Source organism: Zonotrichia albicollis, chromosome 3 (genome assembly GCF_047830755.1).
Source record: "Zonotrichia albicollis isolate bZonAlb1 chromosome 3, bZonAlb1.hap1, whole genome shotgun sequence".
NCBI lineage: Eukaryota > Metazoa > Chordata > Aves > Passeriformes > Passerellidae > Zonotrichia > Zonotrichia albicollis.
Genome location: NC_133821.1, coordinates 17689453 through 17714443, shown reverse-complemented (window position 1 = coordinate 17714443; position 24991 = coordinate 17689453). Strand labels below are relative to the sequence as shown.

General features: G+C 42.2%; 1 protein-coding gene across 3 annotated transcripts; it reads left to right on the top strand.

Moving 5' to 3' along the window:
- Positions 1-3754: 3754 nt before the first annotated feature.
- On the top strand, positions 3755-24564 carry BTBD3 (BTB domain containing 3). Of its 3 annotated transcripts, none has more exons than XM_074536857.1 (5): positions 3755-3852; positions 14756-15020; positions 15573-15663; positions 16138-16256; positions 20227-24564. In XM_074536857.1, the coding sequence occupies exons 2-5, from the start codon at positions 14878-14880 to the stop codon at positions 21257-21259; spliced, it is 1386 nt and encodes a 461-aa protein (XP_074392958.1). In that variant the 5' UTR covers positions 3755-3852; positions 14756-14877; the 3' UTR covers positions 21260-24564. The 3 variants fall into 3 exon arrangements, with proteins under 3 accessions (XP_074392958.1, XP_074392959.1, XP_005488565.1); XM_074536858.1 differs by lacking the exon at positions 3755-3852 and adding an exon at positions 3875-4164; XM_005488508.4 differs by lacking the exon at positions 3755-3852 and having other exon boundaries at positions 13718-15020.
- Positions 24565-24991: the final 427 nt, after the last annotated feature.

Genomic DNA, 24991 nt, shown 5'->3' with positions numbered 1-24991 from the left:
AAAAAAAAAAAATCAAAACAAATGTTACTGAGTGGAGTCCCCAGTTTGGGCCCCCCTGACTGCCTCTCCATCAGAAGTGTATGTGCAGAAAAATCATAGGGCCACAGAAAGGCTTGAGTTGGAAGGGACCTTAAAGGTGATCTGGTTCCAGAACTTCACCTTTCAACTCCTGTGTGTGCTGGAATTAAAGCCAGAATTTGTTTTCCTGCTGTGGGATTTTGAATTCAGGCTGCAGAATCACCTCCTCTGTGGAAACCCAGGGCACTGGGAATATTTCCATGTCTGTTCTGGGGTGCCCTGACCCCCAGGGGAGCACTGACTTTGACCTTCACTCATGGAGAAAGTTTCCTAAATTCCAGAATAGACTGGAATCCACAAAAGTGTGAAATAGATTACAGAGAGCAGTGTAGTTGTATCACTTGGTGGGAAATTTAGATTTTGGGATTTTTAGTATGTTGTGGATGGAAGCAAGATGGAGGGCACAGGATGTTGTCCTGGGTTTCTTCTTCATGCTTCTTCCTCCTTCTCCATGGGTTTGGGTGGCATTTTGTAATTGGGCAGAAAAGTCCCCATTGCAGCTCTTTGGGATCAGTTATTGGGTTAAAAGGGAAAATAATCTAGGTGTCAGTTCTTAATTGGATAGTTTAGTCTTAACAGACCTTGTAACAAGAGATTGTTGCCATTTTGTGGTGCTTTTCCAGTGCGCTGAGCCTGGTGTGGACAGCGTGCAAAACTCTAGATAAGATAATGATAAATAAGAACCTGAAGACTGAAAAAATCCAGTGCATCTCTCTTTCCTGACACAAGACCACTCCAGGAGGGTCTCCCCTGACAGGGGAGGGCCCAGCCAGAGTCCCAGAATTCGGGGAATCAGCAACAAGTACCTGGCACTCCTCTAACCTGGAGGAAAAGGCTTCTCCCCACAACTTGCCCATCTAAATTACCCCCAGTGCAAAAGGGCCTTTTACCTGCACTCTGCAGAAAGGATGGAAAATTGCAGTGCTTTCCTGCAGAATGTTTAAGTTCAGACAACAATTATTTTGTTGGCTTCCCAAGGCCCAATTAAAAGATCATTTACAGACTGTAATTTAAAGTGTGTCTTTAGCTGGTAAAATCCTTACACAGCTATAAAGTGAGTTTGTGTGTGTGCAGTCATTATTTTTGCTGTTTGGTTTAGTTTCTATTTTAATAGCTAAAATATTAAAGTGGGAAAAGCAAAGTGCTGATTATCCACAGATATGCCTAATTTCACATGGTGAAGGTATCTGCTAGAATAATGTGTATATAATACAGGCAATGAGTGTTCATGGGAGACTAAAGCTGGAACACAGCAGCAATTCCAGAAATAATTGTTTCTTCAGAGGGAAAATAATAAAAAAAACCCAAACTTGCCCTAAAGCTTCCAGCAAAGCCTTTTGCTATGATTTTAAAAATAAATGCTAGCAATGCATTTTAATTTCCCATGTGTCTAAATACACTGGCATTATGAGAAATCCCTTATTTATATGATAAATCCTGAATAATCCTGGATGCTGGTCCTGAAAATGCTGCATCCCTCTTGATTATTTCATCAGCAGCTCAAAATTAAAATGTTTTGGTGTTTGGGGTTGGGTTTTTTGGTTGGTTTTTTGTTTTAGTTTTTTTTTAACCTAGCCACCCTATGAGCAGCAGGATAGGACCTGCAAGGAAGGATGTATGGCACAATCTTCTTGTAAGATTGAGTTTATTTGGGAAAAAAACAAATTAATGTGATGGGGAAGGGTGTTTCTGCTCTCTGGCTGCCTATTGGTGGCCCTGAGATATTTGTTTGGGTTTTTTTTTTTCCTGTTTGTTTTGTTTGCTGGGGGGTTTTGGTGTGGGGTTTTTCTTGTGGGCTTTTTTTTGTTTTGGAGTTGTTTGTTTGTTTTTGGTTTTTTTTTTCTTGGAGGTTGTGAATAACAGTGGATGAACAAACACAAAGATTTGTGCTACCAATCATTTTTCCTTGTAATCTGATTTTCTAATAATTTCCTAATAATCTAATCCATTTTTCCTTTTAGTCTAGCAAAGCTGCTGTCCAAATGGAAGGGTGAGAGCTCTCTTCTTCAGAGATATTGGTGCATATACAGAAAAACAAATCGCTTTTTTTTCTTAGAGGGCAAATCCTCAAACAGGTTGGTTGCAATAAGCCATAAATATGCTTGAACTTTCATGGGATTCCTAATTTAAAAAAAAAGGTCAGTTCAAATTTATTTTATTTTTAAAAAGATGCTGTTAGTTGTCTCCCAACTTATCTTGTATGTGCAGCATGAATATGCTGCAATTCAGGCATTAACAGAATTTTTAATTAAAAAAGAGTGGATTATACTTTTTTGAAGTGTTATAAATACATATTATAGTATTGGCTTTCCACAAATAATAAAATGGATGCTGTATGTGTAATGTTAAAGTAACTTTGCTATAGAGCTTTATTTATTTCTTTTGTTAACTAAACTTAGACATAGTAGTGAAATAGCTGATATAGTGTTAAACTGCCTGCTTGGTTGGGATAACATTCATGTGATGAAGAGCCCCAAAATCACAGCCAAGAAATGTGCATGCTCTAAAAAGGCAGACCCGGGGAGGAGCCATGCTAAACAGTTCTTGAGGAAAAGTTTTAATATGTATAATTGTTTATGAATATGCAGTAGACTGATGCAATAGCAGGGGTATTTAAAGAGCATCTCTGAAACAGCAGGTGTGCTCCTGGCAGAATGCCAAGCACCCGGCAGTGAAATCTTTATTTTCTTTGTCTCCTATTGTCCTTTATTAAACTTTTGAATTGTGAAAAACATTCATCACTTGTTTTTAAAATTTTAAAGGTTTCATAGTAATAAAATGGTTATAAAAATAGTAATACAATTAGAGTAATAATAGTGTGAACAATTTGGATTAGGACAATATGAGACAATAGAAACAAAGAGTTACAGACAGTCTGGGTACCTCTTTCTGGGCACTATAAGCTCGAAAAAGGACACAAGTTAACAGAGGATTAACCCTTAAAAGCAACAGCCTGTTGCATATTCATACACCTCACACATGATGCATAAATTCCATTCAAACACAGGATTCTGCCTGGTCAGTGTCAGCTTCTTCCTCTGAATCCTGACAGCGTCTTCAGGGCTGAGCGAGGTGGGAAGAAGTTAATTTCTTCTGATAATGGAGCAATAAATTCTTTTTCTTTGAAAGATTTAGGTGTCCTGTGGCTGCTATCTCAGTGCGAGTCCTCTCTTTAGAAAAAAAGCATCTTATATAGCATAGTTTCTATTTTAACATTTTGTTATAACCTAAAACTATATTTAAAACACTACTTAAGAGAACTGATACAGCACAACTTTCTAACACAACACATATAACATTCACTTTAATATTTGTGAAAAGCCAATCATAAAATACGCATTTTTCACAGAATTTTTACAGAACAGTGAACCTCGTTTTTCAGAGAAGGCACAGCTATGTTGTCTCCCAACTTAGCTCTCAGGTCAAACCACCAGTCCGGGCTGTATGAATACACCACACCTTCGGGCACTAATGTGATTTCTAATAGGGGAAAAAAAAAAAGAAGGAAAAAAAGAAAAAGGGTGTTGTTTGTTTTTCAACTTAATCCGCAGGTGAAATCCCACCTCTCCCGCGGTGGGCCCTGGGGGGTGATTCCAGCCGCCTTTCTGGGAAAGAGCTCCCTCCCTTCCTCACTCCCTCACTCAGGGCGGGCACGGGATGGAAGGGGCGGGGCCGGGGGCGGGGCCTCACACGCGCTCCTGCGGGGCGGGGCCGCGCGCGCGCGCGCCGGTGCGAGGAGGGGCCGCGCGCGCGCCGCCCCGGGAGCGCCCTCAGGTCAGTGCGGGGTGCGGGGCCGCCCGCGCGGGGCCAGCCGCGCTCCCCTCTCCTCCTTCCCTCCCCTTCCCCGGCATGTGGCGGCCGATCCCGCTCCCCTTACGGGCTGCGGCGGCCGTGCCGGCGGGCAATGGGCTCCCCGCGCCCCGCGGAGGCGCCGCCGTGAGGGGCGGGGCGGGATGGGGCGGGGCGGCCGCACCTGAGCGACGGCAGCGCCGCGGAGCGCCGGGCCGTCGGTGAGGGGAGTGGGGCCGCCCGGCTCTGCCGCACAAAGAGCGCCCCGGGCACGGCCTCTGCCCGGCTGGAGTGGCGGTGCGTGTCCGCAGGCGGGTGTCGGTGTCCCCTCGGTGCCCCTTTGTGCGGCAGCCAGCGGGGTGGGTTGGCGGCGGTGCCCACGGAGCGGGCTCGGGAGGAGCCCCGGACCCGGCTGTGCCCGGGCTGGAGCCTTCAGCGGCAGGCAGAACACAAGTTGGACTCTGGGGCTTTTCTCCTGCTTAAAGTAAAGCTCTTTTGTTAAATAAGTACTTTAAGCATTAATTCGGTAACCTTCCTGGAGGCACAATTAATAGTTGCAGCCGGTTTGGTATAAATTCCTCCTCCCTTCCCCGCGCTGTTGGCCGAACTTCTGATGTACCTGTCTGAGGGGTCCCTGAGGCCCACACCTTCACAACTCCCCATTTTCCTGTTTGTTTGTAGAAAGCCACCTGTGAGCTTCGAGGTTTATAAATACAATTCGTTGTGGTGTGACCTGAGTGCTGCAGCATTTTAAAACAGGAGGGAGTTTTGAGGTTGTTGTGAGTTGGAGGAAAAGTTTGGATTGAAGTTCAGATACCTGAGTGCTCCTAAAGTGTGGTTACCTAATTCAACAGGCTGCCTCATCTGAGAAGTGCTGGTGCAGATTTTTTGCCTTGTAGTTAGTCCTCACAGTACTTTGTTTTCAGCATGTGATATGTGTGTTAAATTTTAATTTGTGCTCTGGGATTTTTTTCTGATTGCTTTTTGTAGAGAGATGGTGCTGGGTTATAGGTGTACGGTGCTTTAGTTTGCATTGCTTAAACTTTTATGCCAGAGTTAATTAGGCTCAAAATAGCTTTTATTTTAGTGGGAGAGAACTGGTCTCACCATTTCCTACAGAATGTATGTGCAGGATGTCACAGTGTGCAGTACCTGGGGTTTACTGGGTAATTTAGCTTTGCAAATCAAATCTCTTGGGCCTTTCATTTGAACTAAGTTCTGCAGGATTGCCAAAATTGAATGTCGACTGTAGTACTTTATTTTTTTTTTTCCATTTTAAATCCTCCCCAGTACGTAACTGCAGCTGACTGCACAATAACTTCCCTTGTGTTTCCCTGCCAGTGATCCTCAGCTCTGCCCCAGAGGAAACACCTTCCAGAAGCAACGTGGGATTCATTTAGTTTGCCCTTTAAGGCCAGGGGGGAAAAAAATGCAAGTTGCAACGATAATTTTTATGTTTTGGCCACTTGCTTGTTACAGCTTGTGAGCAATTTTTTTTTCCTTAAATTCACCAAACAGTTACAATGAAAGCAGTAGTCCTAGGGGTAGGCTCAGTTGAAACAGAGGTCTGTAGAAACTTGTGCAAATAAGTTTTGCAGCAGAATATTGTTTATGCCCAGCATTAGCTTTCTCTGATAATTCAGAATGATTCTGCCCTGATACTGTCTCTGGGGACTCCTTGGACTTGGCTGGCTGCTGTTCTGTTTTACAAATGCTCAGGTGCCTGAGCTGGTGTGGGAGCTCTGTTTTGTGAGGCACTTAAATGAGTGATAAAGCAGCAGTTTCTGTCCCAAAGGGCTGATGGATGAGGCAAAAGAGGGATGTAAGAGATGGGAATCTTGGAAGGAAAAGATTACAAGCTTTTTGTGGTGGAAGCTGTCATCAGTTGTGTTTTCTGCCATTAAGTTGAATTCCTTGGTTACAAAAGCACTTTTTTTTGTGTGTGTGTCAGGAAACTGAGAGGGGAGTTTAAGTAAGACATCACTGCATTCAAATTTGCAAACTTCCCATTTTTGGGCCCTGGCTCATCTGTTTTGTGATCCTGCTGCCCTCTCTGGGTTTGATATCTCAGCAAGCTGCTGTGGAAACCAGGCCAGTCCGACACATAAAAAGTTTTATTTTAAAACACTGGGGAGCTGGTTGGCAGTCTGTGAGTATGTGTGGGGTGAAGACTGGCAACAAACACATTTGGAAGGTATCTAGAGACATCCCCTTGTCCAACCCTGTTTCCTGTACCCTGTCTGATATCCTGAATAAATATTTCACTAGAGGATCATGTAGCACTTCAATACCAGGCTGTTATCAACAGGATATTTATGTATTTATGTACCAGGTTACACTCCATATAACCACCCTAGCTGCACTTTGTCCTCTTTGCATCCAGAGCAATTTAAAGGAGTAATTTTCTTTAAAAACTACATTCTCTGGAATTAGATCTGTCCTGTCTCTGCTTGGGTGCAAGGGTTTTCTGACAGTAGGAAAAGAAAGCAGTCTTTCAGCCGGTGAGATGTTTGCTTCTCTGAGAGGTGCCTTTTGCCTTTACAATTCTGCAAGACCAAAGTGATTCTACCCCATGTGCACCCAGAAAAAGGAAAGGTTTTCATGCTATATAAAAGTTCATAATACATAAAACTAATGGGTATTTGTGTTTATCTTGTACAGTCCCTTAATTATGCTGTTCTGTTTGATTGCTTGCCCCTTCCTTAGTTTTCCTCTACTGCAGTTCTAAAGTGTGTCAGAGTTACTGTGAAGAGGAACATTTAAGATACCGTAACATTGACAGACAAATACATCTTAAGGCATAAAAATAGGTTCTGAAACCAGAATTTTAGCAGTGTGTATGTGTTTTTCTTGAAAATTCAGGATGGTGCAGTAGCTGCCATTCTCTTGTAAAGAGGAGGAGAAACTGATGGAAATACTGAGGAAGGCAAGTGTGACTGAAGTATGTGCAGCAAAGGAAAATAAATCTGATTTTCTTAAACAGTGGATAGGAGAAAAATTGGGAACATCTTTATCTCCCTGTGGATTCAAACAGAGACTGTGTGTGCTGGAGGGGTCTGGAATCAGTTAAGGGCAGGTAAAAGGATACACAGCTTCTAATGTGTGGCACAGGGAGAGTCATTCAGGACAGTGCAGTGTAGTGGATGTCATGGCTGTTCCGTTCCTTGAACTATTTGGATTATGCTCAGGTTGGCAGCAATCAGTCTCTCATGTCTGAAAACTGGGGTTAGAAGACTCACTGCTGGAGTAGTTACTCACTGGTTTTAGTTCTCACTTTTGAGAAGCACGAGCCACTGTGGCTGAGAATGCATTTCTCATCAAAGGCTTGGTTTGCCAGTGTACAGACCTGTTCCTCTTTCACTGTCATGATTTTCCTGTGCTGTAATTTCAAATGCAGTGGGAAGAAGATGCTGTACCAGACTTTTCCTCTTTAACCCCCTGAATGCTGCCAGCTGTGCTGCTCTGCTGCTGTGAGCACTCAGGCTGCTCATCTGCTGTGGGCTTTTAAGCCTAGATGTAAAACCACAATATGGTTTTCCATTAGACCCAAACATTCCAACACCTGACTGAGCTTTCCAAAAGTCCCCTCTGTTCTCCTTACCCTTGCTGCAGGTGCTGCTGCTGTGACAGTCCCAGGGGACTGAGTGTGCAGGGACAGAGCAGGTTTGGCTGTGCACTGCAGCAATCTCCCCTCCCCTCTTCTGTCCCACTGGGAGCTCCAGCGCAATGGTGGGATGTGGTGAGTGTGGGTTACCTGCACGTGGAAAATGTAGTCCTTGAGTTATCCACCAAGACCATTAACTGTGGTGCAGTTCACTGTGGATACTCCTGGAGTAGTTACTGCTGGTGCCATTGGTTGAGTGAGAGCCTTCCTCTCTGAGGAAGGGCCTGTTTGCATTTGCATTCTTCAGACTTAGTGTGCAGGGGAAAAAGAACAGGAGGAACAGGACAGCAGGCAGCTTACAGCCTGCCCTTCAGAGAACCCATATTAATATAACTCTTGAAAATGATGGTTTGTGAGCCAAGTTCAAATCAGTTAAAGGTTTGTCTACAGAGGTGAGATCTGTCTGCAGGACTGGAAGTTTTGTCTGGAGTCACCTGCTCTGACCTCTCCCTTGAAGCAGGCAGCATGTGAGTGTTGATTGCAGTGCTGGTTTTCCTGAAGTGTGCTGAGATCACTGGCTTCTTTCTCACAGGGCACCAAAGGATCATTAAATGCTAATGACTTTTGATTACTGTTGACCTCAGTCAATTTAGAATTAGTGACCCAGAGATGAAAACCACTGTATCTCATTACCAATTTCCTGAGCTATCTGAGCTTTCCTTTGTCAGTCAATTTTGGTAAGAGGCATGGTAGAATTAAAGTTGACCTTTGCCTTAGAAAAAGGGTTGAGTGCTTCAGGTTTGTAATATCATGTTTATAAATAAATAAATGGCAGCCACTAAGAAAGAAGTTAATTTTTGACCCCACAGACTGTCAAGAGCAGAGTTCTTGTGAAATGAAATGTAGAAGCTCGAGTAGCCATGATGGAGAAAAAATGCATAATTTGTCTCTTTTAAATTAGTAGCAAAACAGTTTTATCTCCTCTAACCTTGAATTGAATTATCATTTTGTGGTTGCAGGTTTTCTCTTCACAGAGTGCATTTGTAATTCTTTGTTTTACTTCGAACTATCAAGAAACAACTTAATGCACATGGAATGCATTGCAAATTTTGCTCTGAGCTATTTTCTTCCTGCAGCTCCCAAACTATGATATTGGGGAATATCTCTTAGCAGGTTTGTCAAATCATATGTTTTATGTTGTAATGAAGCATTTGACATTATATTGTACCATATGCCCAGAAGAGAATGTCTGTGGGGTAATTCACTATAATGGGATCAGGTACATGGTTCACTGCAGGTTGTCAAAGTGTAGCCCTCCCTTGCCACAGCGGTGGTTTATGTGGACTGGCATTCCTGCAGCAGGCATGGTCTTCAAATCAGAATGACAATACAAGGAAATTTGGAACTTTTTTTTTTTCTCACTCTGATACATTATTTTGGCCCATCAGGGAAGAAAACCTTTAACTTTTAAAAGAAAAAAAACCCAGCATAGCAAAGTGTTTGGGGCATAAATATTAAGTTATTCAACCTCTCACTGAAGTTAAATTGCAGGCTTTAAGCAGCTAAGTAAGAAAGGTAACAGGAAAAAATGAGAATAGATGTTGCATTTGAGGTAGGAACAGACTCATGAAAAGTGACTTGAAATCCATACAAAGAAAGTGCACATTTACTTGCAAATAAACACAGGACTAGATATTAATATTGTATGTTTTGTTGTGATTGCTTTGTCTCAAAATGGACATTGCTTAATGGCATATTAAAGAGATTTAATAGAAAGGCTGCTTTGGTAGAGAGCCTAAAACAAATACCATGTATCATGCTAGGAAATACTACAGGAGTACAAAGTAGTTGTGAATATTCATTCTTTAGCTTTCTATTTTATGCAAGTTGGTGTTTACCTTTTGACTAGGCTGCTCAGGACTTTCTGCTTTTGTTTTCTTTGAAGCATTAAGGGCATTTAAGAAGAAAATGTAGAAACTATCTTAATGGATAATGTTATGCAAAATATTTAAATCCTCATAAACACCAAGCAGTTAAGAATATTTACTAGCAAGTATGTTGCTAGCATAGTATGAGTTCTATAGAAAAATACTATTTAACTATTTCTGACTTTGTTTTGAAGCTTCTAGCCTTGGTTCAAGATGCATTTCTACTCTGATACTTTCACAGCTCTTTGCTAGTTTGGGATGTAATTGCTATTTTTTTAACATCTAGTTTGGCTTCTTTGACAGTCTTTACAATTTTGCCCATCTTTCTTCCTGCCTTTGGTTGCCATTTTATTTTTTTTCTATACAAGACCTGACTCAGACCTTATTGCCAGCTTTTCCATGCAGCCAACAGAAGCAGATGCCATCTTGGTCTCTTCCAGTGCAGCCAATAAGAAACTTAGGAGAGAGGAGATTGGGAGGTTTTGTCCACTGCAATGCATTTCTTTACTTGAGGAAATGAAGGGTAGAGCTATTTCCAAATTGGTTTTTACAAACAGAAGGGTTGGAATGGTGGTTGGGAAGGACTCTTCCAAGTGACTGAATAATTCATAGAGAGGTAAACAGAACAAGGCACCACAGCTGTGTGGGTTTGGTTTATTGAGGTTTTCTGTTGGTTTAGTTAGTTTTTGAACATGTATATTCCATTTTTAAATGAGTGCTTGAAGCTAGCAGTGGACAGGCAGGTAGATTTGTTAAACAGTAACATTGTTTATTTATTTTGGTTCATCAAGGTGTGTCCTCTGAAATTTGTTTCCTTGTAGGGGGAAATTCAGGATTTAAACAATGTTAATACTGCACAGGCATAGCAACTGCCAAAGAAGACATTTGGCAATTGTACAGAAAAATAAATGTATGCATTTCCTCATTGCTTACTAAGAATTATCTCTTTTATTCATGATGTGTTTGTAATAAACAATTGGGAATTTAAGGAAAGCTTGTTTATAGAATTGTGTAGCTCATGTTACTACATGAGGAACAGGCCTGTAAATGAGAGATGTCCAAAGACTCAGCTTATTAGAAGAAGAAAAAAGATAGAAACCCTTTGGTATCCTTGCTATTGCAGCAGGAGAAACTGATGAAGTATGAGGAAGAATACTCCCAGCAGGTCTGGAAATGAAACTGATTTCCCTATTGGAAGTTACCTTTAGAAAGGCACAATTACAGTAGTCACATGCTATTAAAAGTTGTACCAGAGCCGGGCTTTCCTGTGACTCCTGTGCCTCACAAGGTATTTTATGTTCTTGAGGGATGAATAAGCTGGGATGGCAGGCGTGTTGCACACACTTGGGTTTGAACAGCAGAATTGCTGCTTCAGTTCACAATGTTCAGTCAGGAACTGATTTCCAAGGGCTCCTAACCTGCTCCTGATATTTTGGAAGGGACGTGTAACTTGGTGTGTAGTATCTCAGACTGGGAATATAGTTTTTCACTGAATTCTTCTGGCATTTTGAATATCCATTAGGCCAGTGTAAAGATTTAAGCATGGAATTTCCCATACCCTTTAACTTGAAATATTTCTGGTCTGACTACTTTGCTTGTAAAATAAAAATTAATGTGCCTTTGAAGAACTGTATTTCCCTCTTTCTCAGTTGTATATATCAAGTTTAGTTCTGTTAATATATAATGAATGAAGAAAAATGAAACTTGCTGAAGAAGATTAGGAGAACATTGTAATAAGATTTCAGAAATGGATAGATCTGTGGGTCAGAGAAGGTGACCTTCCTTCATCCTCTTGTTGGAGACAGACTGATCTAAACTGGGGATTTTGGTCTTTCAACAGGCAGCAGTTCATGGGCTGTTTTTACTGACTGCCTGGCTATTGAGTTCTAAATTTATTAACATATTTGTATAGTAAACCAACAAAACACCGTTGTATGAAAGGAAATGGAAGCTGCTGCCAAAACAGAAAGAACAGGGAGTGAGAATTGTCACAGCACATGCTGCAGTCCAGACAGCCATGATACACAGAGTATCACCATATAATATCAGGCTTCCACCCATACAGAGTAACACCAAACTACTTCAGAAGGCTTCAGGCATTGCCCTTTAGCCCAACCCCATCATGTTCAGGCACTGCACCTGTGTGCCCTCTGCTCCCTTTGGTGGTTGCTCAGCGCACCTGGGCACTCCATGGCTCATTGCCTTCAATGCTGTTCACCTTTTTTCACAGCTTTTCACAGCTGTGCCCATTGAGGCTCAGCTCAATCCCCACTCCCAATCACCACAAACTCTGTACCTACAGAGAATAGCACAATAATTCTTTGTTTTGTTTTTTGTTTTCCTGTTTCACATCCATCTAATGAGTAGTTGATGAGACTTAGTTCCTGGGGTGATGAAGTGCAGTTGAAGGTGCTATGAACCTCTAAGAGGTTTGTAGTTTTTCATAGGAATTGTATGAAAATCTAAATCTATTTAGGTTATCTTCTGGAATCTGTGCTATTTTCTAGTTAGAGCAGACCAGGTTTTGGTGGGTGGCTTAAGAACAGGCAAAGAAGGCTTTTTGTTTTCTGGACTGGATTTTTTTATCCTGTTGTGCAGATACTTCTTGTCTACTGGGGTTTGTCTGACTTCTGAGTTCAGGCAGAATGTTCTTCAGCTGCAGCTTCTCTCTCCTTTCCTTTCCCAGAATGTGCTGTGCATGTGTGGTGTGCTCCACAGCTCAAAGGCTGGTGGATTCCTGTGGGTTCACATTTACAATCTGTCTTTCCCACATGGAGTTAACTGGTCAGTCTGTCCCTCATTCTCTTTATCTCCTGTAGCCTCCCAGTGACCTTATCTGGTGTGTGTATAAAATCTTTGAATTGGTCCTGGTCATTGGTTTGAAGAAATGTGCAGAGCTTGATTTTTTATATACTTTGGGAGTCTATAAAATGGATTTGTGGAATGACAGTCAAATCTCCCAACCCCTGCTGTCTTTTGTTTTTGCCAACTGCAATGCTGAGAACCAGATTTTCTGGAGTCTGTGGTTTTCTGTATCTTTAAGAGGTTTTTTTAAGATTTCTTCCTTTTGAAATGTTTGCCCTGTGCAGTGGCAAAAGGGTTATTGTTTTATTTGGAAGGGCTGGAAATTTACATAAGGAGAGAAAAAAAAAAACTTACACAAACTCAACAAACTCAAATTCTGTGCTGGGAATACCTGCTGTGTTCCTGTTATAAACTCAGCTGTGAGCAGTTATAAGATCCCATCTGTGGGATGAGTTTCTTCTCCTTTACCCCTTCTTCTCCCTCTCTACAGTTCAATATGCTTTAGGTTTTTAGTTTCCTTTCCTAATCAGTCTATGGCAGATAAAAAAGAAAATGTGTGGAGGAGAGAGAAAAAGTTGCTAGAAATAATTTCATTGTAAGTTACATAACCTCCCCTCAATGTATTTAGGAATGTGTCTCTGCCTTTCAGGCATAACTCACCATCTTCCTTTAAAGCAGCAGTCAAGGAGATTTTGCACTGAGGTGTTGGATTGTGAAATGTGGCAGCATGGACACATCTCCTTGTGTTTCCCCTTCCATGGGCAGTGCCTTCAGCCAGAGAGGACAGATGTGTCTGGGAATGGCATCATCATCATCCTCATCCCCAAGCACTGCAGCAGAGCCTGCACATGGCTGGGTGTGCAGTGAGTGCTTGGTGTGCAGCATCTCCCAAGGAAACCTGGTAATCTTTGAAATACCAGCACATCCTCAGGTTAAAAATTCTGAGTGTGTGTGACACAGCCACAGCTGTGACTCCAGCAGCTGAGATGGAGACTGAATAAATAGCCTGAGTAATATTTCTGTTTGAGTCAGGGGCTTCAGGAAGATTTCTTCACCAACCTTTTATCACTTTAATTTCCCTGCTGTGCCCTTGTCCGGCAAAACTAATTAGGGCAAAATATGGCTAAATTAGCTTTGAAAGCAGAGGGGATTTTTTTAAACTGAAAGTAATTATGAAATCATATTTGAACTATATGCTCCCCAGTATTTTAAGGTGTGATATGTTGACACCTCATACCAAGTATTTTTTATTTCCCTGCTTTTGTTTTTAAGTGGCTATGCTTACTTGGTGGTTTTTCTTGACACCTGGCCTGATATTAAAGAAATCTGATCAAAATTTCAGTTCTGAGTAAACTAATGACTATAAAATAGACTTATTTCCTATTTAAATGGTTTGGTTGGTATAGCTTATATCCTGTTTATTTGTGAATAAAATTGGACTGTTTGTGTCTCAAGGAATGATTTTTGCCTGAGACTCTGTAAATCATTCAGACCCTTTAATGCTTTGAAATATTGATTAAATATAGTCACTCTGGTTTGCTTTAATCTGATTACACATCTAGAAGTTTTCTTCTGATGTGGTGCAGCCATGTCTGGTGTAATCTGGCTTAATTAGCGCTGCTTAGCGATTTGGGACCCCTGTCAAAGGCTGTGTGTTATCTGGAAACAGAAGGAGTTAAAGCTGGAGCTGTGACCTCATCCCTGTTGATGTTACACTGGAGTAGGAGCCGCTGAAAGGGATCCTTTGCCTGCATCGCTGGCCGTGCTGCTGCTCCATTGCTTTAATTCCGTTCCGATACCGGTCCCGCACTCGCCGAGCAGCTCCTACGGGAGGGATTTGTGGGGATGCTACAGGCAAAGGAAGCTGTGCTAATATCGAATAGACTCAGATAGACCTTTCTACCTGATTGCAACTTCTTACTGCTTCGCCTGTGGAAGCGGCACGGAGGAGAGAGAGCTCACACACCCACACAGCCAGCAGAGAAGCGCTCCCGCCCTGCCGGGCAGCCGCGGTGCCATTGATTCCGTGCCATCCTCGGCGGCGGCTGCGGGGGAGCTGCGGGAGCGCCGCGGTGGCTGTGCCGTGGCAGCGGCGCGGGCTACAATAGGTGTCACTGTGTGCGAGCCCAATCGCGCTCCGTGCCTGCAGCCATTGGCTCCGGCCGCGCGGCTGCCGCTCCGCTCCCAGCCCTGCCCGCACAACTCGGGCTCGCCGGCAGCCTGGCACTGCCGCCGTGCGCTGCTCCTGCCCTCTGCCCCGGCTGTAGCGCTGCCAGGCGCTTCCTGATCGGGAAAGCTGGAAGGAATGATGGGGATGTCTTTAACGGTTCAAGTCCTGGATCAAACTTAAACTCAGTTTCTTACTCCGGGTGCTGGAAAGGTCACCTTGTCTTGCTGAGTCTCAGCTCTGCTGCTTTCGGTGTTCCAGCTTCCACGTAGATTCCTAAATGTTCCTGGCTAGTTAGGCTGTGGTCTTTACTCACGGGTATACTGATGGTAGATGAGAAAGGAAAGAACATGAAATGTCTCACCTTCTTCTTGATGCTTCCAGAGACGGTCAAGAACAGGTCTAAGAAGAGCTCTAAGAAAGGAAATAGCAGCAGCAGTAGCAACAGCAAATTGCCTCCAGTTTGTTATGAAATCATTACCTTGAAGACCAAAAAGAAGAAGAAGATGGCTGCTGATATTTTTCCCCGAAAGAAACCAGCTAATACAAATACAACTGCTGTCCAGCAGTACCATCAGCAAAATCTCAATAACAACAACACTATTCCTGCACCTAATTGGCAAGGACTTTATCCAACCATCAGAGAGAGGTAAGTTCAGGGCAGCTTTTTTTGGTGTTTGAATGAGGGGTGAAAAGTAGCAAAATGTCCAGAATGCATTTGTTTACTGAAGAAAACACAGTTATATTTAATTTGTTTGGGCTTTTTTAAGCCCTGTATGTGTGTGTGGGAAATAAGAATTTTGGTAATGGAGAAATGTTTTAGTATCTCTTTTCTAGTCAGTGCATCTGTTTGAGTTAATAAAAATGTGGCTGAAAGCTGCACCATAGCCATAAAGATTTCCTTTTAGACCTCAGTGGGGATTTTCAGTGATAAATGCTCTGGACTTTGATTTCCACTTCTTGGAAAGTTCTCAGAAGTTTGGGGGTTTGTTTTATTGCACCCACACACACCAGAAACACTTTTAGTATTTTCTCTGATATATTTGTGCAATGATGTGTAAAGCAGCTGAAAGCAAAGTGTGACCTGCTTCTCTTTAGTAATGAGCAACTTGAAGTTGTTAAAAAATCATATTTTTTGGGTCTGGGACATGCAGAGAGAGTTCCTGGGTGCCACAAATTAACATGCTACCTCTGTTTGTAGAAATGCAGTGATGTTCAACAATGACTTGATGGCAGATGTTCATTTTGTGGTCGGGCCACCAGGTGGGACCCAGCGGCTGCCAGGACACAAAGTAAGCAACAGCTGCATGATCTGCTGGGGTGGGAGAGCCAGAGAGAGCTCCCACAGGTACAGCAGGACTGAGTGTGGGAGGCTCAGCTCTTCTGGGACAGGCAGTAGTCCGTGTTGGGAAAGGCCACATGCAGTGGGATAATCTCTCCCTGGCTTTTCTTTGTGTTGGGCTAAGACAGTAAAGTTAGGAATACTGCTTTGTGCTGTTGATTAATACTGCTCTTGAGATTTCCTAGAAATAGTTAACTTCTGTGGTGGAGGTGAGAGTTTTCCAGTAGCTAATGCATCTATGCTCAGGAGAGTAAAATACAAGGAAAATGTGTAACTTGTTCTTAATTTGGACTTCATTTCTTACCGAAGTGTGTCTGTAGAGCCTGTCAGCGCAGCCCAGCTTGCTCAGAGTGGCTCTCCCACATTGTTTGTGTTGGCAGTGTTTGAGTTCAAAGCATGAAATAAGATTTCCCTTTCTCAACAGTATGTCCTGGCTGTTGGGAGCTCTGTATTCCATGCAATGTTTTACGGAGAGCTCGCTGAGGACAAAGATGAAATCCGTATACCAGATGTTGAGCCTGCTGCTTTCCTTGCAATGCTGAAGTAAGCATCATTCATCTGCTGGATATGTGTTCCTGTCTGATGTATACATGCCCTGCCAATGTCATAGCTGAAGTTGCATATAAACAGAAAGAAAGCAGTTGTTTGAAATATTCTTCTTTTTGTGTTTTAAACTTTCACCTAATTTTGCTCTCCCCCTGCACTTCCAGGCACACACATATTAGACTAATGTAGGCAGTTGTAAATAATGACTTTGACAGGGGATCTTTGGGCACATTGTGTACTGTAATGCCTATTGATCTGATTTGTCACTATATGTTACACAAAGGAATGGAGTTACTAAAAAGGTTTGTCAGCTGGAACAAAAAACCCCAAACCAACTGTTCTACTTTGCAAGTGCGGAGAAAAGTTAAAAATGCATGCACAAAGCCCCCTCAGACCCAGTGAATTGCTGGGTTTGTGGATTGACATAGTTCCAGCTCTTTTATAAACCTGCAGTACACAGGTCTTGTCTTAGAAAAATGACCCTAAGTTATTCAGTATAGCCTCTGAAAAATAAATTTCTCCTTATGTATCATATTGATGTGTTTGGAAAGAGATAAAAAGGCTGTTTACATGAATAGGGGTTTGATCTAACAAGGAAAACGAGTCAGTTTACATGATCGTTATTTTTCTTCTTGCAAACTGCATAAAAAATGCTCTCTTTTCCTAAATGGGCATAATGAAGCAGCTTCCCTGCTGAATTGTCCTTGAATGTATCTATAAACTGATTATTGAGGAAAAATGCGCTATCACAGAAATGCTATGGCTTTTAGTTTTTGTTTTTTTTTCCTTCAGCTTAAATAAATGCTGTTGCTTTCCTATACAAAGAATACATCAGTATCTGATAGTGATCCCTTTAATATGCTCTAAGTTTTCTTGCATGTAATGATATAATCACTAGCTAGCAATTTATTGTGTTTCATAGATTGTTTTGATTAACTTGTGATTACAGAAGAGTTTCTTTTTCATTTTTAACATTTCACTGGCATCATAGATGAACATTCAAAGTTGCATATAGAGTTTTTATAGGTTATCATCAACATCAGGAATGTTCTGTGCAAATATAGGTAACTGCCAGGAGAGCTCCACAGATATTCTGTAGACCTGGAATATAAAGTTAAGATGTGACATTATGTAGGGAGGTGTGTTATGGATCTTTGCTTTGGGCCTTTTTGATTTTGTGGCAGAGCTCGGACTTACAGTTTACTTTCATGCTGAATTTTAGAAATCACAAATACAAGATACTTGGGTTCTTTCAGCCTCCCTTTCTTTTTGAACAGCAAATCTGTTTCACCGTGGCTAAACATGATGTGCTGTATAAAAGCTGAATGTTTTCTGAATTTATCATTAAGAAATGTGTGCAGAAAGAAAGCCTAGAAAAGAGAGTAGCAACACTGACATCTAGGTCTTGGTATATTATTTAGCCCATGGCAATTTAGGAGACTGTCTAGGAGAGCATGGCCAGAACCATGGGATTCTTCACCTTCTCAGCCTTTGTTGAAAAAACCCTAAAGACCAAAACAACTTTGTGGTCTGTGTGGCTGTTGAGGTAACCTTGCCAGTGCTGTGTTCCCCGATGCAGCGTGTGTGAGGCTGCAGAGTGCCCCAGTCGGTGTCTGCAGCTCTGGGATGGTGCAGGGAAGGCTCAGGGATGCTGCTCAGCACTGCAGTGTCCCCTGCTCACAGCACCCCCTGCATGTGGAGCTTGGGGGAGCCACTGTCCCCTCCACTCCTCTCTCTCTGGGAAACCATCCCTGGGAGAGTTTCCTGCAGCTGCTGTGAGCCATGGATGGCAAGGCTGTGCTGCTACAGAGGGAAAGACTTTGGCTATGCCAAAGCAGCCTCTCCTTCACAGGCTTCTTTCTGCATCAGAAACTTTGTCAGAAAATACATTTATCTTGGGTTTTTTGGTTTTGACATCTTGCTCAAGAAGTTTGGGATTTTTTTCCCGTGGGCCAATGAATTCTGATGGCATAAATATTTTTTCTGTTTTATTACACAGTGGGCATTCTGACAACAAATAAGGTATTGCCAGGTGTAATATAGGAAATACCATGATGGGTAGACGTTAATTATTCTCCCAGTAAGACTGCTTTGACTGCTCTCCCCAGTTTTAAAAACAGGGTTAAACTCATAGTCTAGCTGCCAGACTGAATTGGTGCATTAATGAATTATATCTTATCTCAGTCTTGACTGTTCAAGTTAGAACTGTGATCTCATCTCATCCCAGGCTGAATGTGTTACTAAACCACCAAACCCCGTGCTCTGGCAGAATCCTGTGTTTGAGAACAGGGTGAAACTGGAATATCAGCAATTGCAAACCAGAGCTGAGGTGCATTGGCAGAGTCAGAGGTGTGGAGTATTGCTGACAGTCGATCTGTGCTGTGTCTGCTGTACATCAGTGATATCAGTTCTTTATTTTCAATATTTCAATATTAAAATAGCAACTTTTGAACTATCAGTTCTTTATTTTCAATATTTCAATATTAAAATAGCAACTTTTGAACTATTTGGATTTAAAACAGACGTCATCATTCTCTGTTGTACTAGCAGGCAAAGAGAAGTAGTAGAAGGGAGGAAAGAGTAGGAGAGCAATCAGGACAATCATAAAAACAAATTATTGAAAATGAATTTTTTGGGGAGGTAAAGGAGCTAAGCCTGTAACCATTGATATACAGATGGGTTCTTTGGTTTCACAGATAAGCTGAAACCAAGCAGTAAACACTAAAAATAAGCTTGGCTCTATGTAAGTTTTCTTTTTTCTCTGTAACCTCTTAGATTTTATGTTGCTGGAGCAGTATCTCCTCTGTGCATGTTTTCCAAGTGCAGCATGGAGGATACTATCTTACAGCTGCAAAAATACAAATAGTTATTTACAACTATAATCAGACCAATGTAGGTACTAATTCCTCTTTATAGGCACATCTGTTCTGCAGAAAACTCATTGTGTAGGGAAACCTGCTAACTAGAAAATTTTAATTGGTACAGGGTTGCATACAACTTTAGCTTTTCTGGAGGAAGACACTTTTATCAGCCATAACCATCAAGACTTGCTTATCCCTGTGAAGAGTGAAATTGCATTTGGCATGGTTTTAGCACATTGCATTCACCAGCTGCAAATGGAGCCCTGAAGCATGAGATATTGAAAAGAACAAACTGTACAATGCTTCATTTCTCTGAGCAATGAATCCCAGCAGTTTAGTCACATAAATAGAATTTCACCTTCATCTCTTCCACCACACTGCCATAGCAATAAAGCTTTTTTCATCCTTATGCAGTGAGACTGAGTGAAAATGCTGTGCTAGTTGAGTTAGGATGTTGTGAGCATTAAAAACCTGAAAATCTTCCATTTCCGATACGTTTCATAACCCTTTGAAAAAACCAACCAAAACCACGAGCCCCCTCCCAAAAAAAAGCCACCTCTGAAAAGAACCCAATCCAGTAGTTACAGAAATGATAACACCTGATATACTTGAATAGCATTTCTCTTCTTAGAAATTTAATCTTAGATTACCTAATTACTCTCTACAAACTTGTTCATGCACCTCAGTAAACCGTGGTTCACCATCAGGGGACATGCAGTCCAAGGACTCTTGATAACACATGTTCCAGGCTCCTGTGGTAGCTGAGGGAGGCAGCCCTGCAGGAGCTCCTGCCTGGGAGGCAAGACCTGTGGGGAATGAGCACAGAGCTGCAGGGGCCACAGTGTTTAAACAATTGTCTCAAAGCATGCACTCCAAATGGAAAGTTGGATTCACCTCAGATTTAAACCTGTTCTTTTCCCTGGTCTTAACATAAGTGCTGAGGTTTTTTTGTTCTTTCTTTCTGGGCTTAATCAATACTCCCCAAAGCACTGCTTGATTTTAATGTGGAGCCATTTAAATATTCTTTATTTATAATTTTGTATAAGTTTGTTGACAAACTGGTGTCGTGTTAAGCAGCAGCATTACACCTGTGTGCTTTATTTCAGGTACATCTATTGTGATGAGATCGATTTGGCAGCAGACACTGTCCTGGCCACTCTTTATGCTGCCAAGAAGTACATTGTCCCTCACCTGGCCCGTGCCTGCGTTAACTTTCTCGAGACAAGCCTGAGTGCAAAGAATGCCTGCGTGCTGCTCTCCCAGAGCTGCTTATTCGAGGAACCTGACCTGACCCAGCGCTGCTGGGAAGTGATTGATGCCCAAGCTGAGCTCGCTTTGAAGTCTGAGGGCTTCTGTGACATTGATTTCCAGACACTTGAAAGCATTCTCCGAAGGGAGACTCTGAATGCCAAAGAAATCGTCGTTTTCGAGGCGGCTCTGAGCTGGGCTGAGGTGGAGTGCCAGCGGCAGGAGCTGACGGCCACCATCGAGAACAAGCGCAAGGTGCTGGGCAAGGCTCTCTACCTGATCCGCATCCCCACCATGGCCCTGGACGACTTCGCCAACGGCGCCGCCCAGTCGGGGATCCTGACTCTGAATGAAACCAACGACATCTTCCTGTGGTACACGGCCGCCAAGAAGCCGGAGCTGCAGTTTGTCAGCAAGCCCCGCAAGGGCCTGGTCCCTCAGCGCTGCCACCGCTTCCAGTCCTGCGCTTACCGCAGCAACCAGTGGCGCTACCGGGGCCGCTGCGACAGCATCCAGTTTGCTGTCGACAAGAGGGTGTTCATTGCTGGCTTTGGGCTCTATGGCTCCAGCTGTGGCTCGGCAGAGTACAGTGCTAAGATTGAACTGAAGCGACAAGGAGTTATCCTGGGCCAGAACTTGAGTAAATACTTCTCGGATGGTTCTAGTAACACTTTTCCCGTGTGGTTTGAGTACCCGGTGCAGATTGAGCCTGACACCTTTTACACAGCGAGCGTGATTCTGGATGGTAACGAACTCAGCTACTTTGGACAAGAAGGAATGACAGAAGTTCAGTGTGGGAAGGTGACTGTTCAGTTCCAGTGCTCCTCGGACAGTACAAATGGCACAGGGGTACAGGGAGGACAAATTCCTGAACTCATATTTTATGCTTGAATGGGAGTGTGTGGATACAAAGCATTTTGCTATGAAGAACCTGTCTGGTTCAGGCCTACTGATTCTTAGCTTTTTATCTGCAGATATGTGATCAGTACAGGGAATATGTAACTAAATGCTGTGGGCAAGTTCCTGGCTTGCTGTACTTGTAGCATCATTGGTGATTAAGTGTAATATTTAAACTGGAAGCTCTTAGAAACAAGCAAGTTTTAAATGCTTTGTAAGGGGGGTGCCTGTTTGCTGGTGATGCTGACCCTTTCTTTGCTGATGCTGACACCAGTGAATCACCAGAGGATGTCCCCCTCTTGTATCTCAACACTGTCTTCATTGATCCATTTTTTTTCTTTCTCCATTTTCTGCTTTCTGCTTGTATTGGGGAGCTAGGGATAGAAAACAAAGAGTCTTGTTTTATAGCTCTCTCTGCTGTCTGCTCTGCAGACTTTAAAGATTCCAGTGAACCAAGCTGCTTTTGACCATGGAGGCTGGAAGAAGTCCTTCAGGTATAAGCAGAAAAAGCACAAGTTTAAACCTTCATCCTGTGAGATTCTCCTGTAGCCAACTGTTTGGGATGGCTCCAGGGGAAGATGGGAAGAAGGCAGCATCTTTCAGGAAGCTCCACCAGCCATATCCCCAGAGCATGGACATGTTCACAGTGAGGAAGGGATGTGGGCTTGGCAAGTTACCCTTGGAGTTCATTTTCTAGGAATCCTACCTTGAAGGCAAGGAAGTACTTGCATGTGTTCAAATTGTGTGTGCAGCTCTTGAAACTCTGCTCCCATCACCCAGGTTTTGCTACACTGGAGTTGATATGCTCTTTAAATGGCATTTCTTTGAACCCTTCCTAAATAAATGGTAATTTATATCAATCATCTGATGCAGGATAATTTTTTGTTTGTTTTGGGTGGGTTTTTTCTTCTTCCTAAACATGGTAGAGGCAGGAAGAAAAGAATGTATCAATCTTGACTTGGATTTTTTTCTGTAATATGAGAATTTTTTTTTTCTTTTTATTACCAGTTGAAATTTAGACAAAGACAGGAGAGTCCCAACTGTGGTCATGTTACACTTAGTCTATAATAGCAGTGAGGGGGAGGAAGTCTCCCCTAATGGGTTATTGTTGGAGCTCTTGCAATTGCTTATGGCCGCACATCAGTCAGAGGATTATGTGGTCTGGAACCTTTTCCCTGGCTGAGTTTTTCCCCCAGGAAATTACATGTCCATATCATTTTTGGTGATGTAACAGAAGTTACATGTCTGTATCATTTTTGCAGAAGTATGAGGGATACTCGGATCAGGGGAGGAAACCAGTATAAATAAGAACTACAGGTAGTATTGAAACATGAGAAAATCCTTCATCACTGCACTGGGACAGTGTTCCTCAAAGGCTGCATTGCCCATTGTAAAGCATCTTGCTTCACCTCCAAAATGGGTTCTGTTTGTTGTGTACCTTTGAACAAAATGAGAGGACCAAATGATTCTTTAGACCTGCTGGAGATTAATGTTACAGTATATCCACACATTAATGTAGCATAACCCTAAATTCACTTGTCAGTTCTGTAATAAAAATGTTTTTCTCGTCTTATTTTACCAGTTAATTGCTGTTACTCTTAAGTGTTGCTTGATGGTTGGAATCCTGGCCCCTGGCCATTGGAAAGTGCCAAAATACATCTTGGCAGTGTCCAAAATACCATCTGAAATAAGGAAAAATGGAGTGTAGTCAAAGCCCAAATCTTCTCTCTAGGTAATAAAAGGAGGGCCAGGTAAAAAAATACTCTACAGGATTTATGCCTTTCATCCATCTTAAAGTTTACTGTTTTGTATACATACATACATGTGTGTGTAAGCAGCACTCTTTCTGAAATGTAAATACCCTCAAAACACATAGAAAAATGTTTTGTTTTTTGTAACAGATGTACATAATCCAGACTGTTTGTGAAATCTAAACAGAATGCTCTGTGGAAAACTCCCAGGGAGAGATTTATAAAAACCTCCAGTTACTTATATTTAGATCTACAACTGAAAATAGACAAGAGTATAAATGGTATGGAGTGGAGGAAGAGTTGCTGAAGACATCATAGAAAGGAATCTGAGATTGTGATGAGGTGATGGTCATCTACTTTTAGACAACATCTGAGCAGCAGTTCCATTTATTTAGATACATTTCAAAGCAGAGAAAGATGCTAATCAGCTGATTAAATTTTTGTACAGCAAGTGGCTGATGCAGATGTAATTACTCCAAGTGATAAGCAGATTGACAGGTTCTGGTAGGGAGCTGCATTTTGATTTGGTTGATAAAAAAATCATGTGCCACAGCTGGTGGGACAAGTCAGAGAGTACTGCATTCCTTTAACTAATCCTGGGTTCTCACTTTGAATGTATTATTTGTTTTGACTTTCCTGCAAATAAAGGTGACTTATCTGCTACATTCATTGGCTGGAAGAGAAGTTCAGAGACCAGAACACTCTGTAGCTGTAATGTGTAGAAAACGAGCTGTTATTTGATTATTGTTCTTATTTGATTCTTTCATGAAGTCTTTTTGACGATGTAGGATGAAAGCAACCTCTAGCTTAATTCCTCTGAGTCCATTCTGGGTTTTGGGAGCAGGTGCAGGGAAAGGTTTCAAGTGTGGGTGATCAGACAAAGGCACCCAAACACCTTGTGGTGCTCACAGCACAACTTGCTTCTGAGCACTTTGTGATGCTAACAAGTACTGGGATGTAAGAAGGTGGCCAGTGCCACTCACCAGGGACATCAGGGCACTTCAGTGGGTGTCTGAATGTGGATTTGGTTGGTTTAGCAGAACCACCCAAGCCTGAGTACATTGATGGACATCTTGCAAGCATCAGCCATGTCAGCCTGGGATGTAAACGTGATGTCTACAGAGATCCCCTCACAGATTCTGTCTAAACTGTTCTGGCTGTCTCTGCTACTTGTATCTTTGATTTGCTGGTGAGAGCAATCTGTGATAAGAGAGTATAATGTAATATACTTTCTGCATATCTAAAATAGTATTTAAGCAAACACTTTGATTTCTACACACTTATTGCACTGAACTGTTTTGGAATTTGTTTTTTTGTTGTGATAAATTCGGCTCACTTCAGGTCCCAGCATCCATTTGTGCTGAAGCAGTGTTTGACCTTAGCAGGCTTACAGCATTATTTATAAAGGACAGATATATATAAATATATAAAGTACCTCATGTTGAATGTTATTGTACTGTATCTTTAATGTCACAGTGCAGATCTTGTTGGACTCATGAATGTGTATAATCAAGTTAAACATAAAAATAAAAATGATTCTTAAATGGTTGTTTCCTGCAGCATCTTTGAAGCATGAGCTGTGAAAGTCTGTCCTTAGTTATCTCTTTTAACAGTTCTATTGTTGTTCAGTTGTGCAGGGATATTTGTTGAGCTTATGCATTCAGAGATCTTTTGATCCCCATAGAAGCAAAAGTCTAAGGGAAATCAAAGGAGAACAATGAAAATGTTAATCAGTTGCATTGTAAAAAGGTTGATGATTAAGCTAATGAGCTAGAGTGAATGAATTCATTTATGTACTTTATGAAAGACCTTGTCTACTGGCATTAATATTTTCATGTTCTATTAATATTGTTAAGCATGTGGAGATGAAGGGGGAAGGTCTTTTGTTTATTCTACAAGACAGTTGGCACAGGAAGGGCCATGCTTTTCAGTCTCTGATGTATCAGAAAGGACAGTGTTAGTGCCAAGAGGCTGT